General features: G+C 36.3%; 1 protein-coding gene across 1 annotated transcript; it reads left to right on the top strand.

The window, feature by feature from the left end:
- Window positions 1-17,478: 17,478 nt before the first annotated feature.
- LOC143633035 (PWWP domain-containing protein 5-like) lies at window positions 17,479-19,771 on the top strand. Its single transcript, XM_077101411.1, has 2 exons — window positions 17,479-18,595; window positions 18,716-19,771. The coding sequence occupies exons 1-2, from the start codon at window positions 17,479-17,481 to the stop codon at window positions 19,642-19,644; spliced, it is 2,046 nt and encodes a 681-aa protein (XP_076957526.1). The 3' UTR covers window positions 19,645-19,771.
- Window positions 19,772-23,119: the final 3,348 nt, after the last annotated feature.

Genomic DNA, 23,119 nt, shown 5'->3' with positions numbered 1-23,119 from the left:
CCCACGTGCTGTATGAAATGGCGAAAATAATCCCAGCATCGAGCCACTTCAGCACCTCCTTCTTCACAACTTCCCGCATGTTCGGGTTCAACCGTCTCTGTGCATCATGCGCGGGTTTTACATCCGGATCTGTCAAAATTTTATGCATAACTATCGAGGGACTAATCCCTTTCAGATCCAGGTCCACCCGATCGCCTCCTTATTCGCAACCAGCTCCTTCAGGAAAGCAGATTCCTGTTCCAAAGACAAATTAGAAGCTATAATAACAGGCAATGTATCATTCTTACCCAAAAACACGTATTTCAGATGCCTCGGTAGCTCCTTCATCTCGACTTTCGCTGCTTCCTGTAAATATGGTTTCAACCCGGTATCGATCTTCTCGGGAAGCGGTTCCATCTGAACCAACCACGGGGGTCGATCTCCCCGTAAAGCTGCAACCTCCAGCTTCTTTTCCTCCTCTTCCAGCTGCTTATCAGTCTCCACCTGTAACCTGTCAAACATAAAGCACGTCTCCGTTGTGCCATCCGGATCCACGACCGAGTCATATAACGGAATGCACTCGTCAATAATGTTCGCCATAAAGCATTCATCATCAACCGGAGAATTATTTACATGTGTGAAAACATTAAGTCTAAGCTTATGGTTACCAAATGCCACGTCTACAGTACCGGTTCGACAATCGATTTTGGCATTTGCGGTGGCCAAAAATGGGCTACCGAGGATAACCGTGGGCTGTTTGGTTCTCTCACCTGAAACATAATCGAGAACCAAAAAGTCAACCGGATAGTAAAAATATTCCACCTTAACGATCGCGTCATGTAACATTCCCCGGGGAAGTTTCGGTGTCTGGTCCGCGAGAACAATCGTAGTCGCGGCTGCCCGAAGCGGACCGAAGTCATACTGATCGTACAGACTTCCCGGGAGGATGCTAATGCTAGCTCCAAGATCTAGGAGTGCCCGTGTCAATCACCCACCTGAATGGATATAATGGGCGTTCCCGGATCTTGTAGCTTAGATGGAAGAGCACCCGAAAGAATTGCACTCACATTATCTGTTAAATCAATCTGTTTAGAGATTTTTCTGTTCCGTTTCTGTGTGCACAACTCTTTCAAGTACTTCGCATAGGCAGGAACTTGTTTTATGGCATCTAAAAGAGGAATATTAATTTTAACCTGTCTAAACGTTTCCCACATTTCTTCCTGCTGTGGGCCCCGTTTAGATGCCATCTTCGCCTTTGATGGCGACAACAAGGCATCGGGATAGGGGACGGTTTTAGCCTGCCCCGTGTCCTTAGAATTGTTGTTACCATCCTTTAGAACCGGTTCGTTTATTTTAATTTTACTTTTATTATTTTCAATTACAACCGGTTCTGGTTGGTCATCACTGACGACTGTTTCATCAACATCTTCCACCACCCTATCGACCCAAGATGGTGGACCCCCAACCTTATTATCATAATTTTTCCCATTTCTTAAAATACTTACCTGATTGACGTGCTTCTTCAAACTCGAATTCGAACTAAGATGCTACGGGTTCACTGTGGTATCACTCGGTAACTGACCCGCGTTTTTCTGCAACATTGCCATGTCTGCTACAAGCTGACCAATCTGTTTCGACAGTGCTTCTGATGACTTATCTCTCAACTCGAACTGTCTTTGTGTTTCCTTCTGATTATCAGTCATGACCTTCAACAACGCATCTAACTTTGAATGAATTGACTCGTCTGAATTTCCCGAACTACCCTTCTGCTGATCCTGATTCTGATTACCTGACGAACTGTTACCCCAGTAACCATCTCTGTTATATCCCCGACTGTTATACTGACTGTTCGAACCGCCCTGTCGGTAGCTGTTCTGCTGTCGGTTCTGACTGGACCCCTGAAAGTTCGGGTTCGACTGGTTCGACGCGTTCCCGTATTTGAAATTCGGGTGATTCCTTAGGCCCGGATGATAAGTTTTCGAATTGAACCCTTGGCCCTTGGACTCCCCGTACGTGTAACTGATCTCCTCCTCATCGGGGTACTCGTCATCATCATCATACCCGGGGCAATCTTCAACCTTATGCCCCAACTCTCCACAATCTGAACAAACCGGGAATTTCACCCCGACTTTACCAACCTCTTTCTTCTTCTCTTTTCGATATCCCGTGAGTTCTCGTTCTAATTCTGCAATTCTGTCTGACTCGCTCGAGGCTGATTTAACTGTTCGGGGTGCCCCGTGTTTTCGCCTTCGATCTGCAGCTGCCTCTGCTTTGGAATCTTCACACATAAACTCCAAAAATTTGCAATCATCCTCCTCGGGCTGATTCAACAACTGCCCGTTACACGAAGCTTTCAGATGTTTTCTGTCCTCATATGTCAACCCATCCATGAATGTCTTAACCAATTCCCACAACTCAATCTGATGGTGCGGGCACTTCATAATCATTTCCTTATAACGAGTAAAGGCCTTGTGAAACAACTCACCCGGTAACTGTGAAAAGTGTCAAATCTCCATTCGGGCCTCAATGGTCTTCGACTATGAATAATACTCGTTAAGAAAACTTGCTGCATCTCACCCCAGTTCTTAATACTGTGCATCGATAGCGAGTTGAACCAGTGTTTGGCATTGTCTTTTAGTGAAAACTGGAACAACCGCAACCGAACCTCATCCTGATCATACGTACCATCACCGATAGACCCGCAGATAGTTTAAAAATCAGCCAAAAGACAAAAAGAAGTTATCTGTTTAGCAGTGAGTATGTAAATAGTGGTTGACTGTTTAGTTCGTTTGTATTCGTGAGTCTGTATATTGGGTTGTTTAACTAGGTTTCATCCACCTGAGTCACTAAATATGCCTAATCTGCACCCATACCTAAGCCACAACAAAACCCTTAGTCCGAGTCTTTATGAAACCGGTGGTTAATGCGTGGAGATAAGACTGACCTAAGTTGTAACTCATATTAAGTTGATAGTGTGAGGGGTGTGGACATGTATGCCCTAACCGGAAACAAAGTACACTTGTCTGGGCGATTCTATAGTTTTATGGTAGCATTAACTTTATTTGTGGGTTGTCAATCAAGAAAGTGTCAGTCTGGGAAACTGGGTATGACCTTAAACCTTACTAGTATTAATGATGATAATTGGTTAACCTATGATGGTAGTTGATGTTTGCTTTAGAGTTTTGCTTGAGGGCAAGCAAAAGATAAGTGTGGGGATGTGATGATATGTATATTTGTATATTTGTTTGTGTTGCTTTGGAACTTTGTGGGTGTGTTCACTATAAACCCTCACGAGACCTCACTCGTCCACCCAGGCTACCGGGGGTTTAAAGGGCTTGTTGCATACGCTAAATGCAACCGTGATTCCTACGAAAGTGAGTTAGGTCTTTTATTATTTTTTTAATTGGTTAACAAAATTTTTTATGAAACTGCCTAACTCGGCTCAATAATGATTTTTATAATATAATAATATTAACTCTCAAAAGACCTAAGTATGTATACTTGTGAGTGGTTGCTTATACATGTCTCGAGATTTGTGCAGATGTGGTTAGTCAGTATTGATCAGTTGTGGAGACGTGTGTCACGAGTATGTGAGAGTTGTGGGCCGAGTTTAGCATTGCATTGTCATTATTATCAGGTGATTTCGATTTCATAAACTGTTTTGTTATTTTTTATATTTTCTTTTAAGTTTTTTAGAAATGTAATTGTAGAATTTGCGTAAACCCATCACACTTGTTCCCCGAGTTTTTAAGTAGTTAAACTGTCAGTTCAACCCCGTCCCTAATTGTTTATTAATTGTTTTATTATTTTAACATTGAGGACAATGTCAACCTCAAGTGTGGGGATGGGGGAAAATTGAAAATTTTTGCCCGATAGTACCTCGAACAGTATTTAGAAACTTAAGTTATTAACTGTCACTTATTGCTATTAATGCTAAGTTAGAGGTTTTTGGTCATGGTTGGTTTTTCAGCTTCTCGATAGTTTTCTCGACAAATGTTTTTAAAATGAGAAGTTGAAAATAGAATCGTTTAGGCCAGGATAACGGGTTAAGGGGACGGGTATACATGTTTTATATCGGCAGCCCATATTTTCAGACATATTGTGAGATTAGCCCCTATACTTAATACACATATTATATAATAGATATAATACATGTCTTGTCATTTATTAAGGGAACCGGTATGTTTTACAGAATTAGAACTTGCTTGTCACATGCTTTTCGAGATCTTAATACCACCACCTGTATGGAGATTAGGACTTTAGAAAACCCATTTCGTATATATTTCCCTCACTAAATAAATTCCTTACCCGACATTATCCCCTAGGAGCTCGTTTGGATCATATTCCTTTTTCGTTTGTTAAACTGAACATTACACACCATTTCAGCCTTGGCCTTTACTTTATTTTTACCCGTGTGATGAAATCCAGTTCGTTATCGAGTTGTATATATATCGAGTTGTACTTAGTCAGACGAGTTGTAAAGTTGTCAAGTTCTGAGTTGTAATTACCAGTTATTTCAGTTATTATTGATGTCAAAAAAAAATTGAAAAATCAACAAAAAGACAAAAAGAAGTTATCTGTTTAGGTTTTGATGCTAGACTGTCGCTATCTTGTCAAAAACAATTAAATCAATGTCCTAATCACCTAAGCTAGTCAGGATAAGTAAGGTGTCGAACCACGAGGAGTATGTGGTCAGTGTAAAGTATAAACTATTCCTAACATTATGAAGTAATTCAATTAAAGTGCTGATCACACTAGCAAACAGTTGGGTTTTAATACTGATCATACAATTAAACAACTTTCAAACAATTAACAAAAACAAATCACACCCGGGAATCCAAGTACGTTACCTAACAGCAAACTCATGCAACTTAATAGATAAACTATCATGTGTCAACTACAGACTGACTAACCGGTTAAACCTTAGTCATCCACGCTCGCTAACACACGTCACTGGTTATCAAAGGGCAAACGTATGCTTTCTTGCAATTAACAGGTCAAAACAATCCTACAAGTAATTATCATAGCAACTGGCACACTAATCGTTCAGATCGAAATAAACCTAAACTGATGTTGTGCACAATCATACTACACATCAATACTCATAGATTAACATCAACGATAGTTACAATCAATTCGTGCTTAATACATGAGAAAAACTGAAAGATACATTACTCTACATCCCGGACATGACTCGAAGGAACTAGCTGCGCATCGGCATCTCTCGGGCTTCAGTTATGATCTGGTATGACATGTATGATGCTTGGAGATGATTGGAAGTGATGGTAGCTCTCCTTATTGCTCTGAAAATCGCCTGGAAGGTGAAGAATATCGTCTAGGGTCGTCCAAACGTTTTATAAAACAAAACACTAACTTTCACGATTTTGGGGACCATCGTGTAGCGTGATGGTCTCCTCTCCTGGTCCATCCCGCTACGCGATGGACCAAAGTCAACGCTGCCATATTACTAGGCATCGCGTAGCGCGATGCCCCACCTTCAACACCCATCGCGCTACGCGATGGGTCTCTTTTCTCAGCAAATCCAAATGACTGCCTCGGTAAGCGTGCTGGACATCCCGGGTCTTCATCCATGCTCGTACAGGTCCAAATTAAGCGCGTTAAGTACCTGTGACCTGAAACACAATAGACATGTATGAAGTACCAAAGTTCCTAAACTAAACGAGTAAACGACTAAGTTAACATACAAATATATGTACAAATAGATCGAACATCACAGTCCTCTCCGCATCATCCAATGTATAGGTCACTATAGATGGACCTCTCAAAATGCTTCTCCAACCCTTGGAGTCTTTCATCTTCATATACCTTTCAAATATGTACTTTCACTCATCGTACCCATCAGAAGATAACAGACGAGGAACACGAGTGGTGGTTCTCATCACAGAGTCAAGCTCCTAATGGATATTGGTGCCAACTATGTCATCCTTTGACTCCATTATAAAATTACTAGGAGCTGAGAACACAAAGCTTAACACAAAAACCTAAGCAAAACTGAGAACAACATATTAAACCGAAAACACACAAGGCTCGCCGAGAACCTTAAATTAATCGAGAACCTTGAGTACCGAGAACTGTATGTATCACCGAGAGCTAGAACCAAAATTCAAGTAATTCCGAGAACCCAGATTACTGAAAACAGAATAGCCGAAATCCTGTTGTAATCGACAGCTCCTTGTTGCCGAGAACTGATGAATCCGAGAACTAGTTATGGCGATAGATCAAGATCCCGAAATCTAAGGGATTTTGAAATCTTTTGAATTTCAAAGAAAATTCTACTCAATCTTATCCCAATCTCAACAAACTACAAGATCTTATAAACATGAAGAAGATGCTCTTCGTGTTCTTCGATATCCAACTGCCTTTAATGATCAAACAACCAAAATATGGCCGAAAATCACAAAAATACACAAAACTACAAACACCCCGAAAACTCCAAAAGCACCAGTTTCTTGAATCTTTGATATCACAAGGAGCCTAGAATAGGTCTATAGGGTATGATACCACTTGTAAGTCCCAAATCTGGACACTACAATGTAATATCAACTATACACGTGATTGGGCGGAATCTAAACACGTGATGAATCAAGTTGGGATGAGCAAATTCTGTACAGGTACCGATTGGTACCAATACCGTCGGTACCGAATCGGTACCAAAGTTTTGAGTTTCGAGATTGGTACGGTACTGATACCGGTATTTCCTGAATTTTAACCTTCAATACGGGTACCGTTACCGAACCAAATATTTCGGTATCGGTACCGGTACCGGTACAGTACCGAGCTCATCCCTAGAATCAAGAACTAGATAAAAGAACACAAACACGAGATTCAAAGCACACGTTTATTAATCAAACGTTAATCTCGTAAACACCAAATCGGTTTACACCACTTAGAGAGAATAATATTAAGTGTCTAACCTAGCAAATGATGAAACAAAAGCTTATATAGGTTGGTACAAGCCACATAGGCCAATCCCAACCTAAACCCAAACCCGTCAAGCCTACCGAAATCCCTGATTTGATTTCGGTCAATACTAAACAAAACTGAAAACGTTATACAAAGCATAAAGCACAAAATATATCCTAATAAGGACTTATCATGGGGCTTAACTTTCGTTAATTAGATCAAATTAGGCTTGATTCAGCATTAAATACGAATAAGCAAGTCAAACAAAAACACAAACTGATACAAGTAGTAGCCCACGTCACGTGGCCTACATGGGGCTCTCTTCACGCGTGGCATGGCGTGGTGAGGGGGTTTCTATCACACCCCGTTAAGCGATTTGTGGAAGCGTAAAACGGAAATGTAACAGACACCTCTGATATCAACCACATTGTTTATAAAGAACAATACAAACTACTTTACAATTTTTTACATTGATCTAACTTCATTTACAACTAGGCGATACAAACTAAATCCAGCCCGTTAAGTGGCTTTACTTCCTATTAGCACACTTGCATCAATTCACCTAGCATTGATCGCAAGTCAAACAGGTAGCACATTGACTTTCTAATCCAATTCAGTACCTGAAACACATGTTAAAGAGGGTCAACTACTAATAGTTGGTGAGTTTCATGAGTTTCAAGAAATTATCTATGCGTACAACAATCACAGTTTGTAAATACGCAAGTATGTATACATGTACGTTCACAAGTACGTTTGTTTGTATGTTTATGATGTAATTATGCTAAGCTACAGTGAAGCCTTGAGTGTCTGTGCTACGTGCATCCATTTCCCACGCTCAATCAACCACTGTGGCCCCCTTTCCGACCACAACATGCCCCGAGTAGCTATGTCTAACACTACATAGCGTGTTTGTATAATTATGGTCATGTGCAAACGGGGGTAAAGTCTCAGCAACACATGCCGGCTCCATTTGGGTTTGTCAAACCAATAGTACTATTCACAAGCCACCAGCTCGAAGTTAATCACTGTGTTCGTGGAGACTTTTTTGTGTTAGCACTTAGATAATTCCCATCATCAAACAATTCATAGTGTGCAGATATGTATCAACATGTTTTTCACCCCGAAAGTTCATAAAAACAGTTTAAAAGTGGGGTCATGAAACTCACTGTTTAATAGAAGTTTGGTACAGTGTCAGTTCGTAGCGGTTTCAACTTGCTATCACTAGTTCCTATAATCAATCTTATAATAATATTAATATTTTAATATTATTATAATCTCAATACTAAACTGGGCTGTATATCTAATTTGGGTATAGCTGGTATACCCAGAAAGTTAGGTTGTGATGTTCAGTGTCTAATACTTAAAACCAAACTTGGCTCAGTTTTCCCGTTTTCCCAGCTGGGCCAAGTTGTTCGTTTATGTGTTCAAAAAACAGTTATGGGGATGTAAGCTTGGGTAAATTTGTTGGTCGATAAAATGATTAAGTTATAAAGAAGGATCACATATTGTGGTTCTGGATTTGCTACGGTGCTCGTTTCCGTTTATTCAGTTTGATTTGGAGAAAAATGCGCACAATTTATCCAAATTGTCCAGGTTTCTCATAAAAATTTCGTTTTTACTTAATTAATCTAAAAATATGATTTTTGATCACTCTTGGTGTTTTGGTATTCCAACAGGTTCGTTAATCACGAACTCGTCGGTTTTTATCAGAATTGAATTTGTTTAATCTTTAAATTAACATAAATAATTATCCGTTAATCCTTAAATTATGAGAATTTAGCCACTTATCAATCAAAATATGTAGATTTTTACTAAAATATTTCTGAAATTATTTACTGATTTATTAATTTATAAAAATTCATTTTAACTGCTATATTTAGCCCAAAAATCGTCTGTTTATACCAAATGATCTCCAAAAATTCCACCAAAATTTATGAGTGATCAAAATATGTCCCAAAACAACCTGGAAAAATTCCAAACTCTAACAATCTTGCCAAATATCATTTCCGAGCCAAAAACGACAATGACAATTCAATTAAACGCGAATGCACAAAACCTACTTAAACTTTTCCAAATACTCCCAAATTTCATATGTGATAAAAATATAAAAATCTGAGTTCCCCACAAAATTTAATAATTTTTGAAGCATTTTAAATATTTTTCCCAAATAAACGCCCCAATTAGGTAATAAATTCGCCAAATATTCTCGGATGGTCGAAAAATTACCAAATTAGAACAGGGACCAAATAATATTTCCCCTAGTGTCCCTGAAAAATTTCATGTCCTAAAAATATACACATCATAGCCTTAACCTAAACAGCCCGTATTCGAGTGATTCGGTATTACCTTAGCGGTTTTGGTTCTTTTTCGCCCTTCTAATCAAGTTTTCGTGTTCTTGTGCTTCTATGAAAGCTAGATACAAGTCCTATATTACAATTCAAGCAAGTTTCATCAACATGATAGCCTCTTAACTTAGGGTTTCGGCTAGGGTATTAAACCGAACTTTTGAACCGTAAAAACGCCGTTTAAACCCTCCAATCCGTGTTTATGGCCAAAAAAGAGTAAGATTCTGATTCCTAACCATGTGTATGATCAAAAAATGTTTTTGGATCATTTTTATGATTTTTGTATGGTTAGGAATGATTTTTGGTAATCGAACTATGTTTATATGAAATTAAACATGATTAACAAGTTGAAAAACTTGATTAAAATGAAGACTTACCTAGGTTTTTATGTGAGAAATGTCTGTAATTTTATCAAAAATGTCTAAAGTTTAACTTAGTTATAAAGGAAATAAAAGTAATAATAATATAAAGGGCTTTTAGTCAACTTTGGCGGGTTGGGCTTGTTGGGCCCCCTTTTGGGCCTATTTGGCCCACTTTTCTCGATTTATGTGCCCAAACGTGAAATGCCAAGTCCAAATTTATTTCGGGTTCGGTTTTGTCGCGAAAAACATATCGGGTGTGTCAAACAATGCGAAAACGAGTGTTTTTTTGCTATTTTTGTGTAAATTTATAAATACATACTATATGTTTGTAAAAATTGAAAATATTTTCACGGATTGCTTAAAACATTCCCACTAAGTGTTTGTGGTAAGTCTTTTTCGGCTTAACAAATGATACAATGCTTGGTTTGTAACTATCTTTCGCGTTTAAATCTATAGCGGGTAATTAAACGAGCATGTTTTCGTTTAACTTGTTTGCTATCGAACGAGGGCCATAATACTAGCATGCTAGCTTATATTAAACATATATCACTTATAGATGCCCCCCCCCCCCCAGATATCTGGGTCATAACCAGACCCGTTCGGTTAAGCGTTCGTTCGTTACGTAATAAGTGTTTATTCGCTTAATCGGTAAATACGTACTGAGGTGTACCTGGTTTTGTCTCAAATGTCACAGTTTCCCAGCTTCAATATTTGGCAAAATTAGTCCATGTACTTTTATAAATGAGTTTTTAGCCGTTTTAAGTGATTTTAAGGGTTTTTAGGAGTTGTTTGACGAGTTGAAAGTTAAGAGAATATAAATTAACTTTAACCAAGCTAAGGTCTAATAAATTTAAGATTTTATAAATGAGAAAGATTTGAATTACATTCCCGAGTCGGGTAAACGAATACGAATTTATATACGAAAAATCCAAGATGCTACATGCATGATTCATTAAATTGGAATTTTCTTGTTTCTTTTTTTGAACAAATGAAGTTCCTGGAAAAATGGTGGAGGTGGGTGGTGGCGACACTAGCAGGGGGGATCGACGGTCTTGGTAAATGGGTCTCCGACTCCTGAATTCGCTTGCTCACGTGGTTTTCGGCAAGGGGATCCGTTATCCCCATTTTTGTGGTTTTAGCAATGGAGACGTTGTTGGGGATAATGAAACTAGCGTGTAGTACTCAAATTTCTTCGGGGTTGAAATGCGGGAGGATAGGTCTGTCGGTTTCACATCTCTTATGTGCTGATGATGTGGTCTTCCTAGGTTAGTGGGATAAGACGAATGCTTTAAACTTACGCCGTATTCTTTGATGCTTTTATCTCGTGTCCGGTTTGAAAATTAATCTAGCAAAAAGTTGGGTTTACGGGACTCAGGTGAAACCGCATGAAAGGGGGGAGATGACCGGTTAGCTGAATTATAGGGCGGGTGCGTTCCCATTTAAATACCTCGGGTTAAAGATGGGCGGTAACATGAACCTGGTAGTTTCTTGGGACCCGGTGGTAGAATTATTTTAGAAAACGATTTTTAGTTGGAAAGCCAAAAAATTGTCGATTGGAGGGCGTCTTACGACATTAAAAGTGGTATTGAATTCTCTACTGACTTATTATTTTCTTTATAAGGCTCCGATTGAGGTATTGAAGAAGCTCGATAGGATAAGGCGTCCATTGTTTTTGGGAGGTTCTGAGGAAGTTGCGAAAACTAATTGGGTCAAGCGGGACAAAGTGGTCGAAACAGTAAGCAAAGGCAGCCTTGGTCTTGGGTCTTTACGTATAATGAATCTCGCAATGCTAGCAAAATGGTGGTGAAGGTTTAAAAAAGAGAAAGACGGGATGTGGAGAAATATAGTTTGGTCAATTCATATTTCAGATAGTTCCTGGTCGGCGATGCCTGCTAAAGCTTCCTTAGAGGGGCCTTAGAAACAAATTATTAGGATTGCATTAGAATTGGAGGAGTTTGGGATAAATATTGAAAGGGAGATAAGGTAGGAGATGGGCAATGGCTCGAAAATATGTTTATGGTTTGACAGATGATGTGACGGTTCTTTTTTATTCTCGTAGTTCCCTTGGCTTTTTGAACTTGAAATCAATAAATATTGTAGTGCTTTGGCCCGCTTGGTTATGTATATGGGGGAGGTATGTGAAGTTTGGAGTTGGAGTAGAGAGCCGAGTGGGGGGGGGGGGGGGGAATTAGATGAGCTAAAGGAGTTGCTTCAATTCTGCCATAATATTAGTTTGCGAACCGGTTGAGACCGTTTTGTTTGGGGTATGAATGGTTGTTAAGAGTTTTCACCAAAGACTTTAAAGAAAAGCATGACTTCTGTTATAAGCATCCCCGGGAATTATTTGTTCGGGTGAAACTATTTTTTGCATAAAAAGTGGGGATTTTGGCTGGAGGTCGGGAATGGGAAGAATACCGGTGCTACTTGCCTTAGCAAAACGTAATATCGACGTCGGTTCGGTCGTGTCTCCAATGTGTAGGGAGGAGGAGGAGTCGTCGGAGCACTTGTTTTCATCATGTAGATTTGCACACTTAATTTGCGATAAAATTGTGAGTTGGTACAAGGTGCCTAACTTCTTCTTTCTTTTTTTCAATCAGAGATCTTCTTGAAGTGCTTAAATACTTAAGTTTGCATACCTGGAAAGCAAAGGTGTTTCATGACATTTGCTTAACAACAATATTGTGTATTTAAAAAGTTAGAAACAAGTCAGCGTTTGAAGGAAAGGAACTAATCTAAGTGGAGTAATACGGGAAATAAAGGCTTTAAGTTTTCTATGGGTTTGGAATATGTCAAAACATACAAGCTTAACTTGGGAGAGATGGGAGGATTTCAACTTTGATCTATTATAAGGGTTATGGCGGTTTGGGTGTTTGGTTTTTGTCTGGGTATTAACGTCTATAATGTTTTTGGCTGGGCTACACTACTAGAAAAATGGGCTTTAATGACATACACACTATGACACGCAGCGATTTATAACGTGCAAAAGCGTGTATGATAAAAAATTATCTATTTTTTTTTTAATTTGGAAAAACGATGACATGCCTTTTTTAGTGTCTCCTTTAGTGTCATAAAAGATAAAAGAAAACATATAAAATCACACTTTCAAATATTTGCGCGTGTGTCATCCTTTGATTTTAAATGACCTTAGTTTTCTCTCAACAACTCCATCTACCCATTTCCAACAGATCGGACGAACTAGATGTGAACTCCGGTATTCTAGTTCTTTCAGAAAGTACACTAGGCCGGCACAATCTCATGTCTCATATGCTTCGAACGCATCCTCTATACGCGCCGCTGCTCTAGAAATTGACGATTAGTAAGTGGATGCTAATTGAATGTGTATTGTTTAGGATATATAGCCCTAATTTCCCGATCTATGCGCGTTATTATATGATTTGTGTTTATTGTCTAGGATATGAAGCCCTAATTCACATATCTGTGTGCTTTGTTCTATCATTTGTGTTTTATGTTCGGTATACAAACCCCTAATTTACAAATATGTGCCCAGTATTATATGATTTGTGTTTTTTGTTTAGGTCACAAAGCTCTAGTTTACAGATTATTTGTATTATCGTATGATTTGTGTTTAATGTTTAGGATACAAAGCCCTAATTCGCAGGTCTATTAAGTATTGTCGTGTGATTTTTGTTTTTTTCTTTATATATTTTTTTAGATTATTGGATGATGATACTTACAATGTTATATAGTAACAATTACAAAGGTGACTGTACCTGGTTATATGCACCTGATAGGAAATTCAAACTAATTCTTGATATATATGAATCTGGATATTAGTTTAAATATGGGCATTTAATAGATGCTAGACACAGTTGAAAAGTATGTATTGCTTAAACTTCAAGATGTTTGTGATATTCTTTTTATAAGTGGTATGTTTATGATCGATTTAGATTTGAGAATCGACATCAGGTGGCACGCGGCTTTTGTAGCAGAAACTTGACCTTCCTATGGATGAAGAAGCTGATAGGCTTAAGAATGTGTACAAAGAAAAGGTATTTTTTTTTATTTTTTTAGCAAATCCTTACAGGTGTAGAACCTGCAGCGTAGCGCGGGGGTCGTTTGCTAGTTTTTTTATTGCTAGGCTGCTAATGCCACTAATTAACGTGATGTATTTTGCAGGGCAACGCCATTGAAGTTTGTGGCAGTACTCTGCAGAACTTATATTCAAACTTCGCTTTATGGCGACCAGGCACTCTACCATCAGCACTTATTGTGGTCAGGGGTCATGTTCGGGCCATTGACCCGTTTTAGCACATTCTCAGTTTGGGTTAGTGTCAAATCATCTTCGCCTTTTTGCTCAAATTATGTAGTCGGGTATTTTCGTTTACGATTCTTGAGAAACATAAAAATAAAGTGTAATCTTTGTAGTTGAACTTATGGCATGAATTTGAAAGGAATTGGTTTCGAAATTGTTGTATTTGATTTGTTATTTTCTTGTAGTAAGTTTGTTCAAAGTATTAATTGTAATTTGAATAACCAGTATCATAGTTATCTAATTATTATATATATTATATATAAATATATATATATATATATGGTAAGGTTAAAATGAAAACCTATTTGAGTTGTGAAAATCCTATGTAACATCGTTTTTTTTTTTGTTACATGTAATATATGTTGTAGCATTTAATACAAAACATCGAAACATCAAAAAAAAATGTTTTGCTATTTTTTAACATTTTTTTACTAATTTTTATATATGTTTTCAGGAGAGAGAAAAAGTTATATTTATATTTACATTTTTTATTCACTTTAATTGTGGACCACAAGATTTAAACATTAATTAAAAACATGTGGTTGAGAATGGGTTTCTAGAGTTTTCACAACTCAAATGGGTTTTCATTTTATACTTAGCCTATATATATATATATATATAAGTTTTGTTCTGTTGGTACCTGAAAAAAAATAAAAGTCTCATCAAGTTTTGACTAAATATTTGTTTTTATCCAAAGCTTAAGTAAAAAAGTGTATGAACAGCCTATGGGAGGACGGGTTAGGGGTTTGGGTCAGGCGGCTTACAGGTTAAAACGGGTTATAGGGCAGAACGGGTTTGGTCGGGGGGCGGCTTACGGGTTAGAACGAGTTACTGGACAGAACGGGCTCGGGACGGACGGGTTTCAAGTATCTTATTCGTATAAGTTTCAGTTTAGTTTTCTGTTTCCTTTTTGTTAATTCAGTAATGAAAACTTAGAATGAATTTATTACCAAATTACCCTTGGGTATTTAAAATTACTTTTTCGGGTTATCGGAATGAACGGGTTTGGGTCGGGCAAGATATAAGTCCCTTATTCACATAAGTTTCAGTTTTTTTCTTTGTTTTTTATTATTATTTTTATTTAGTAATGATAATTTTGAATGGATTTGTTACCAAATCACTATTGGGATTTTTATATTAAATTTTCTTGTTGCAGGACGTAATGTTTTCAGGTTGGACAGGTTACGAGTCTCTTATTGCCATAAGTTTCAGTTCTAATTCTCTTGGATAGGTTACGAGTCTCTTATTGCCATAAGTTTCAGTTTTATTTCTCTGTTTATTTAATTTAGTAATAAAACTTAGAATGAATTTGCTACCAATTTAACATTGGGCATTTATATATATATTGAATTTAATATATTTGAAAATAATAATGAAAACTTAAAATGAATATGTTACCAAATTATCCTTTGTATTGAATATTAATGTACATGTTACAAACATGCTACCTATCTGCAGGTAGATCTTAATTGAACTAGGGACTGTGTGGTTCGCAGAATGTTTTGCAAGGAATTTGAATTGAAATTTGAAATGATTTCCTTAGAAATCCTTTATGTGTTTGGTTGGTACCTTTGTTAATAAAATTGGAATTTAAAAACATGTAAAAAGACATAATTATCCTAAACTAGTAAATACATAACACTAGCCTACACCATATCAAAACCCCAAACTCTTCCAAATCCATAACCTTTGCCACCCCCCCCCCCAAACCAAAATTTTAATTAATATTATCTTTTATTACATTTTAATTAATAAAAAAAATTCTAAAAATATGCAATTTTAATCCAAAAAAATTCCCAACGAAGCATTTAATAAAGTTACGTAATCCTACTAATAAACTACAAGTATTCAACCATTATAAATTTAATAAAATTAATATAAACAAACATATTCTCTAGACAATTAATCAAAAAATACGAACCGATATTCTTTGAGGCAATATGTCGAGCACATGGTGTGCAATTGAAAAAACAATAAAAACTCATATTAAATACTACAGAAAGTATACTTGGTAGTCTCAAATTATCAAATAACCAACACGAATTCAAACAAATTACCAAGAATAGATGATTTAATAAGCAAGAAAAAGGGGAAATACTCACCAAACAAAAGGAGAACGATGATGGAGATCCACCGGTGCTCCCAACGAGAACGATGGAGGAGATTTCTAACAGATGGAACATGACATGTTGGGTTCTTGCGAGATTGAACGGAGCGTACATGGCAGCTAGGGTTCGTGAGGTTGAATGGAGAGAATATATGGCAGTGAGATGAGGGTTATTTATGTAAAGTTGTGAGATTCCTGAGGTATTTTAACTTTCCTTTAGAATAGGGAATAAATCCGAATTTATTTAAATGAAGTAATTTGTTGGAAAGTAAATCCAATTCCAATTCCATTTTTTACCCAGGTTATGCAATGGAATTCTAATTTCAAATCCCATGAAATCCTTTAAAATCCTCCAACCAAGCAGCTCATTAAAATTTGTTTTTACTCAAAATCTAAGTAAAAGAAGTGTTTTTACTGAAGTTGGTATCTGCAGTTTGTGGGGCGGTTACAGGTCAAGGGTTCGGGATGGGAAAATTACGGGTTTGAACGGGATACAAGACAAAACAGGTTCGGGTCGGAAGGGTTACGAGTTTCTTTTGTAACATTTTTGTTGTTTAATTTTCTTATTAGGTTTTGGGAGGCAATGATGAACACACAGATGCGGATTTTGATAAAATTCAAGAAGAATGACTAGATTACGCTGCAAAGTTTATTTTCTGTTAGTGGTGTATTGTATTGACTATTAACTAATATTTTTGTTAACTTGGAATATTTGTAATGTTTTAACTAATAATGAAATGAAATGGATAGTTTTGATGTTATATTTGTGTGATTAAAGTAAAAAAATATTATGTATATATATATATTTGAAAAAAATCATACGATGACATGCATAAATGTTAGTCGTATATAGGTGTCATAATGTGTGTGATAATCAATTTATAACAGGGGCTCATTGACACGTATTTACGTGCCATATGTACCCTTTAATGACACGTTTAAAGGCGCTTTCTTCTTTTTATTAGTAATATTTCTTGATCTGTCGGTAAAAAAAGAAAAAAGCAAGATGAATAAGAAGAAGAAAAAAATATAATAAAACAAAAGTGATGTGACTTGATAGGGTGGTGTATATTTAAGAGGGAAAATGATTACAAAATCTCACGTGTACCACTAGCATTCAGGCGTAGTTCCAATTTCCAACTTTCCACTCTTCACTTTCTTTCTTTCTTTCTTTCTTTCTTTCTATACCCTCACTTCCGATCAAAACCCTCATTTTCTTTCGGATTCATCTTCCTTAATTCCACCCACAATGTATGCTACTCATCTTCAGGTACCTCTGCATTCATTTTACGTTTCTTATTATAATCAATCTTCTTTATGTTTTCATGTTCTTCCATAATCCAACATTATACCTGCTTCTTTCTTTCTTTCATCTTGATATATATATATATATATATATATATATATATATATATGATTAGGGCTGTCTATTTTGTATTTTTGTTCAGCTGTGAGGACATGCTTGCTTCAAACTGATAAAGTGTTCATATGGAAACCCCAAAAACCGTTCAAATTGGGAATATAATGAGTGGAAAGCTTCCTAAGTCGTTTAATTCAGGGAAAGAGACATCTTTTGACTCGAGTAACCTTAAAGATGTTCCTATTAAAGGTATTTCCCTTTTTGTGGCATTGACTGGTGGAATGACAAAGACACAAGATCTCAAAACCATACGTCAACACGAATTTGAAGTCAGTGTTGGTGATCTTGTGTGGGCTACAATCAGGAAACAGTATAAACAACAATGGTGGCCTGCAATTGTTTGTGATGGTTTTAAGCTACCAAAAGAAGCTTTAAATGGGCCCACACAACAAGATGATTGTTTGGTTAGATGTTTTGGTAATGGAAATTATGTTTGGTGCTCTGTCTGTGAAGTGAAGCCGTTTGTCGGGTACTTTGACCGGTTGCCGAGTCAAAGTAAAGCCAAAAAGTTTGTTGATGCGCTAGATAAGGCTGTTGTTGAGCTTGGTAACCGAGTGAGAACCGAGTTCAGTTGTTCGTGCTTCTCAAATGTTAAAATGGAGAAATATGGTAACTTTGGTGATCTTTTGGTGAGTCGATTTGAACCCGTTAAGTTTCTTGATTATATAAGAGATTTTGCAAGAGATGTTTGTGTTCCTAACAAGATTGATCATGTTGTCAAGAAAAACTGTTTATTTGCTTTTTATCGGTCATTAGGGCATCTTGAAATCCCCATGGATCAACTCATGTTGACTTTTGGGAGTCAAACTGAGATAAAGCCCGAAGAGGAAAACCCGTATTTTGATGATGGTTTTGAAAAATTTGAAAAGCCATTTGAAACGAGAGAATGTGGGATTAAGGATGAAGAGTCAATGATGGATGTTAACGAAGGAGATGACTTGACTAAAATGTATGGTCCAAGTAAAAGTCAACGCGTGAAGAAGCCGAGAAAGAAGTGGTCTAGAAAGAAGAAAGTGATGCAAACAAATGTATGTTCATCTGAGATGCTTTCTCAGCTTCTGTTTGTTGCTCAGGATTGCTATTATCCGTTTGAAAGTAAGAATTTTGATTCGGTTGAGTGGTTTATATTCAACTTCAGAAAACGGGCATTCAATGATTTCTTGAATGTTGCGTCAACCCAACCCTGTTTTACAGAACCACAAGTGGGTCTTGGTCAATCCGGGTCGGGCCATGTTCCCAAGAAACGAGGTAGAAAGAAGAAACATATAAACTTGCGGGCTACACTGAGTTCAACTATTATCCAAGACTGTACAAGGAACCATGTTGAACCCCGGGCAGGTCTTGGTCCAGCCGGGTCGGGTCATCTGCCCAAGAAACGAGGTAGAAAGAGGAAACACATAAACTTGCAGGCTCCACCAAGTTCAACTATAATCCAAGACTGTACAAGGAACCATGGTGAACCCCGGGTGGGTCTTGGTCCAGCTGGGTCGGGTCATGTGCCGAAGAAAAGAGGAAGAAAGAGGAAAAACATAAGTTTGCTGAACGAAAATGGGACCGATGAAAACATAAATCAAAGATTAATAAATGAAGTCGGGATACCGTGTGCTGATCTCAGCTATAGCAAAGTGAATCAAGATAATGTGAAAGAAGTTAAAGGTACTGCCTTTCTGTTAAAGTTTTCATCCGATCATCCTTTACCATGCATTCAAGATTTAAATTCAGTGTTTTCAAAGTATGGCAAACTGATCGAGTCTGAAACGCAAGTGTTCACTGAGAATCTTAGCGGGCAAGTCGTGTTTCCTGATTCTTGTAATGTTGGAGGGGCATTTATGGATTTACAAAATGATAAACCGTTTGGTCCGGTTCTTGTTAATTACAAGATTCAGCATCTTTCTGGTGCCGAATCTATGGTTCAATGCAAGACTCCTATCAAACCGAAGCCAAATTCAACTGAAATTCAAATTGTGGAAAGAAGTATAACAATTAATGAAATTCGACATCCGTCTATGGATAATGTTCAATCTGAGACTCGGGTTAAAAGCCTGGTGAATACTCCTTTAAAGTTGAAACCTTGTCAAGATCTTGAGAGTTTAAAAAAGAATCTTGAAATGATGAATTTGATGTTGGAGAAACATGGGGGTAGTTTGCCACTAGAGACGAGAATGAAATTGGAGAGTGAAGTTAAAGGGTTGATGAAGAAAGTGAGTGCTATGGATGGTCCTTCTTCCTGTTAAATTGTGGTATTGTGTTTTTGGCTCTCTTTTGAGGTTGTTGGTCATGGTGTATGTTAAAACCAACAACCTGATTTTGTAGTGCAGTGAGAGAGCATTAGTGTGTTGAAGGGGATTATATTTTAGAGTATTCAAAGACTTTTGATTGTGGGAATCATCTTCAATCCAAAAGACTTTTTTAATGGTTCAGAATATTGTGTACATGTTAATTAAAGTTAGGGATGTTAAATTGTGTGTGTTTTCTTTTTTTTCCTTCTTTCCAAACCAAAAAAAGGTGAAAATACAGGTGATTTTAGACCACTAAATTCATCTGGTACACCTAGGGATGGCAAAAGAGGTTCACCCTGATGAGTATGCTGAAAACCGAAATAAATGGGACGAGTATACTAGAAACCTGACGGGTATGGGTCAGATATGGATCATGATTTAAAAATTTTAGCGAGTATGGGTCGGGTACAGGGCCGTCTTTTGGGTAAGCTAAATGAGGCCATGGCTTTAAGCCTCAGTTTAATAGGGTCTCCATTTTAAATAGGAACTATGTATTATGAGATTTTAAAATAGAATTCTTTTAGAATTAGTAACTTATTGATACGCCACAAGCCAAAGAGGATTGTTTCATATCTATTATCACTATATATAATCAAAATTCTATTATTATTGTATACTCTCTAGCCTTATATGCATAAAGAAAAGAAGAGAAAAAGGCCTAAAAAATTTTAGTTAGTTTTAGGCCTCTGAGGACGTTGAGCCGGCTCTAGTCGGATATGGGATTAGGAGATACCCGGCTGATTACCTGAAACCGCACGCCATTTATGCTAACCATATACCTGAAAATATTAATTTCCCTTAAACATTTGTCTATTAATGCTTCATTTTAATAGGTTTATATATTAAAAAAATATTATGGGTATTGTATTTTAATTTGTAAAAGTTGTATGAATTATGAATTAAAGGTATAAAAGAACTATAATGATAAAAAAAGTATTTGAAAATCTCAACGGGTATTTTTTTAATAAACTAACGGATATACCTGCTACATGCGGGTATGTCCGATACCTGACGGGTAATTATTGGACAAATGCCAGATAGGAAAAAGGCCGGGTATGAGAAACGGTTTTACAAACATGTATGGGTATGAGATTACCAATACCAGGCCCAAACTTGACCCACCGCAATCCGTAAGTACACCGCTCATGTTTTAGCACGGTCAGGCTATTTCGATGCAATAAGACGAAGTGTAACAAGGCAGAACACACACATTTAGGTGCCTTCTTTGAATTAATAGTAACACCAAATTTCAATGATGGTTCTTTGCCTTTAAAATTGATGAATTTATAATACATAATAACAAATCTTGCATGTTACGTTTTTTTTTAAACCTAGTTATTGTTTATGTTAAATAAGACAACCCTTGTTTATTGTGCAACCAACCACAACTTACTCTCCTTCATTAAATTTGTTTTGAGTTGGTTAGTTAAACCATATTGTCTATTCAACTACGCATGCTAACTAAATCGTAACACAGTTTATATCTTTTAAAATTTTAATTTAGGGTGAGCAGAAAACTGAATTAACTGAATCGAAACCGAATTAATCAAAAAAACCGAACCGAAGCATTAATCGACGGTTAATTTTTTATTTTTTTGAAAAACCGAAATTTCGGTTTCGATTCGGTTATCCATTTTAAAAAACCGAATCGAACCGAACCGAATGATGCTGATAAAGATTATCAAGATGATGTGGAATGGACTAAACTTTTAAGATAAATAAATAAGATGATGAATGAAGATCGGGACTAAATTTTTAATGTTTTTTTTTTAATTTTTAAACTCTATTTAGCAACTTTGTATTCATATAGTTCCACGTAACACGTGTCTATTTTTGTTTTTTGAATTCAATATATATGTGGAATATGGTACTCTAACATGTTACAAGCTTAAAATATGCATTTTTATTTTTTAATTTTTTTCTATGTCAACACATAATTGAAAAAAAACCGAAAATAACTGAACCGAAACCGAAATTAACCAAGAAACCGAAAACCGAAAAACCGAACGGTTTGCATATTCAAATAACTGATTACTTCAGTTTTGCTTTAGGTTTCGCTTAATAACCGAACCAAACCGAACCGTGCTCAACCCTGATTTTAATTCCCTCTTCCAAAATTTCCCCAGCTTTTTCATTCCGAGCTTCTAAGATATAATAATTCATGTGGGCTGGTAAGTTAGTTGCAAGCTGCAACCCGAACAATTTGGCCCATGCCTCAGTTATAGCAATCCGTTTACGAAGCCATGCCAAGAAAATAATTATCAGCCCATAACTATCTTTTTTTCAGCCCGCTTGATTCTTTCTTCCATGTCCTTATTTTTATTATTGCCATAATAATAATAATAATAATAATAATAATAATAACCATATCATTTACCTATTTAGTGCCACTTGATAATAGTAAATTGACATGAGATTTGATCCATTTACCATTTATATTTTTAACATTTCTTTTTTACACTAAATCCATTTACCATTTATGTTTTTAACATTACCTTTTTACATTAAATATATAACTCTAGATCATTTTCATGTCCGCTTATAACAATAATAGCTATAAAAACTATGTAATACATGAGATGCTTAAAAGAAATATAATTAAACTATATAAATTAAATTATTAAATTTAAAAAAGAAACCATATTTTATTAAATTAAATGGTTTTATAAGTTCAAATTATACTTTTAACGGAATATGCATACGAATACGTAGTGTATTCTCACGCAATTTCTTTATAATAACGAAAAAGATGAGCCTAATGATTTTATAAGTTATAATTATATTTTTTAATACAATAGTGAATTCTTATAAAAGATGATAATATGTTATATTATGAATGACATAAAATAAGAACATCATATATAAAATGAGCATGAATAAAACATGCATTTGCATTTTAGTTTCAAAATAGATGGATGAAAAATTCATAGATTTATGGAGGTTGAATGAATATGCGAGAATAAAATTGTTATACATTCATAATTTATTTTTGTCTTTATTATCTTATACCTATAAATGTCGTTCATTAAATTTTACCACATTCATGTCCTACACTCAAAAGCGTATATAAATTGATTTAATAAGATTTGATTTCGTTAAAGATATAAATATTAGCATAAATACTCGTATATATTTAATCCCTATAATTTAGGTAATTGGTTATTTGTTTGCTGCTAAATCCATGGGCAGGCAAGAGACAACCTGCGGATTTTTTCAGTAGGTAATGTTGCACCAATACAAATATAGATTGATATATTTTGATTACATTGACAAAATATATTTTCATAAAATTAAAAAATAGTTTGAGTAGGAAATTTAGGCTAGGAATGAATCTGCAAGTGACATGTGTCACATGTTATTTTCTTTTATTATAATACAATAGAACCTCTATAATTTAATACTCGATAAGTTAATAATTTGTCCGGTCCCA

This window comes from Bidens hawaiensis, unplaced genomic scaffold (assembly GCF_021521415.1).
Source record: "Bidens hawaiensis isolate Kalapana, Puna unplaced genomic scaffold, B.hawaiensis_p1.1 tig00006604_1, whole genome shotgun sequence".
Lineage (NCBI taxonomy): Eukaryota > Viridiplantae > Streptophyta > Magnoliopsida > Asterales > Asteraceae > Bidens > Bidens hawaiensis.
Note: the sequence above shows the minus strand (reverse complement) of the source record. Positions and strands in the feature narration are given on the sequence as shown.

Bases quoted from the DNA above. Each gene is read 5' to 3' on its own strand.
- LOC143633035 (XM_077101411.1), top strand. From the start codon at position 17,479: ATGGAAACCCCAAAAACCGTTCAAATTGGGAATATAATGAGTGGAAAG. The intron at 18,596-18,715 runs GTTTTACAGAAC...CTATTATCCAAG, and splicing joins TGTTGCGTCAACCCAACCCT to ACTGTACAAGGAACCATGTT.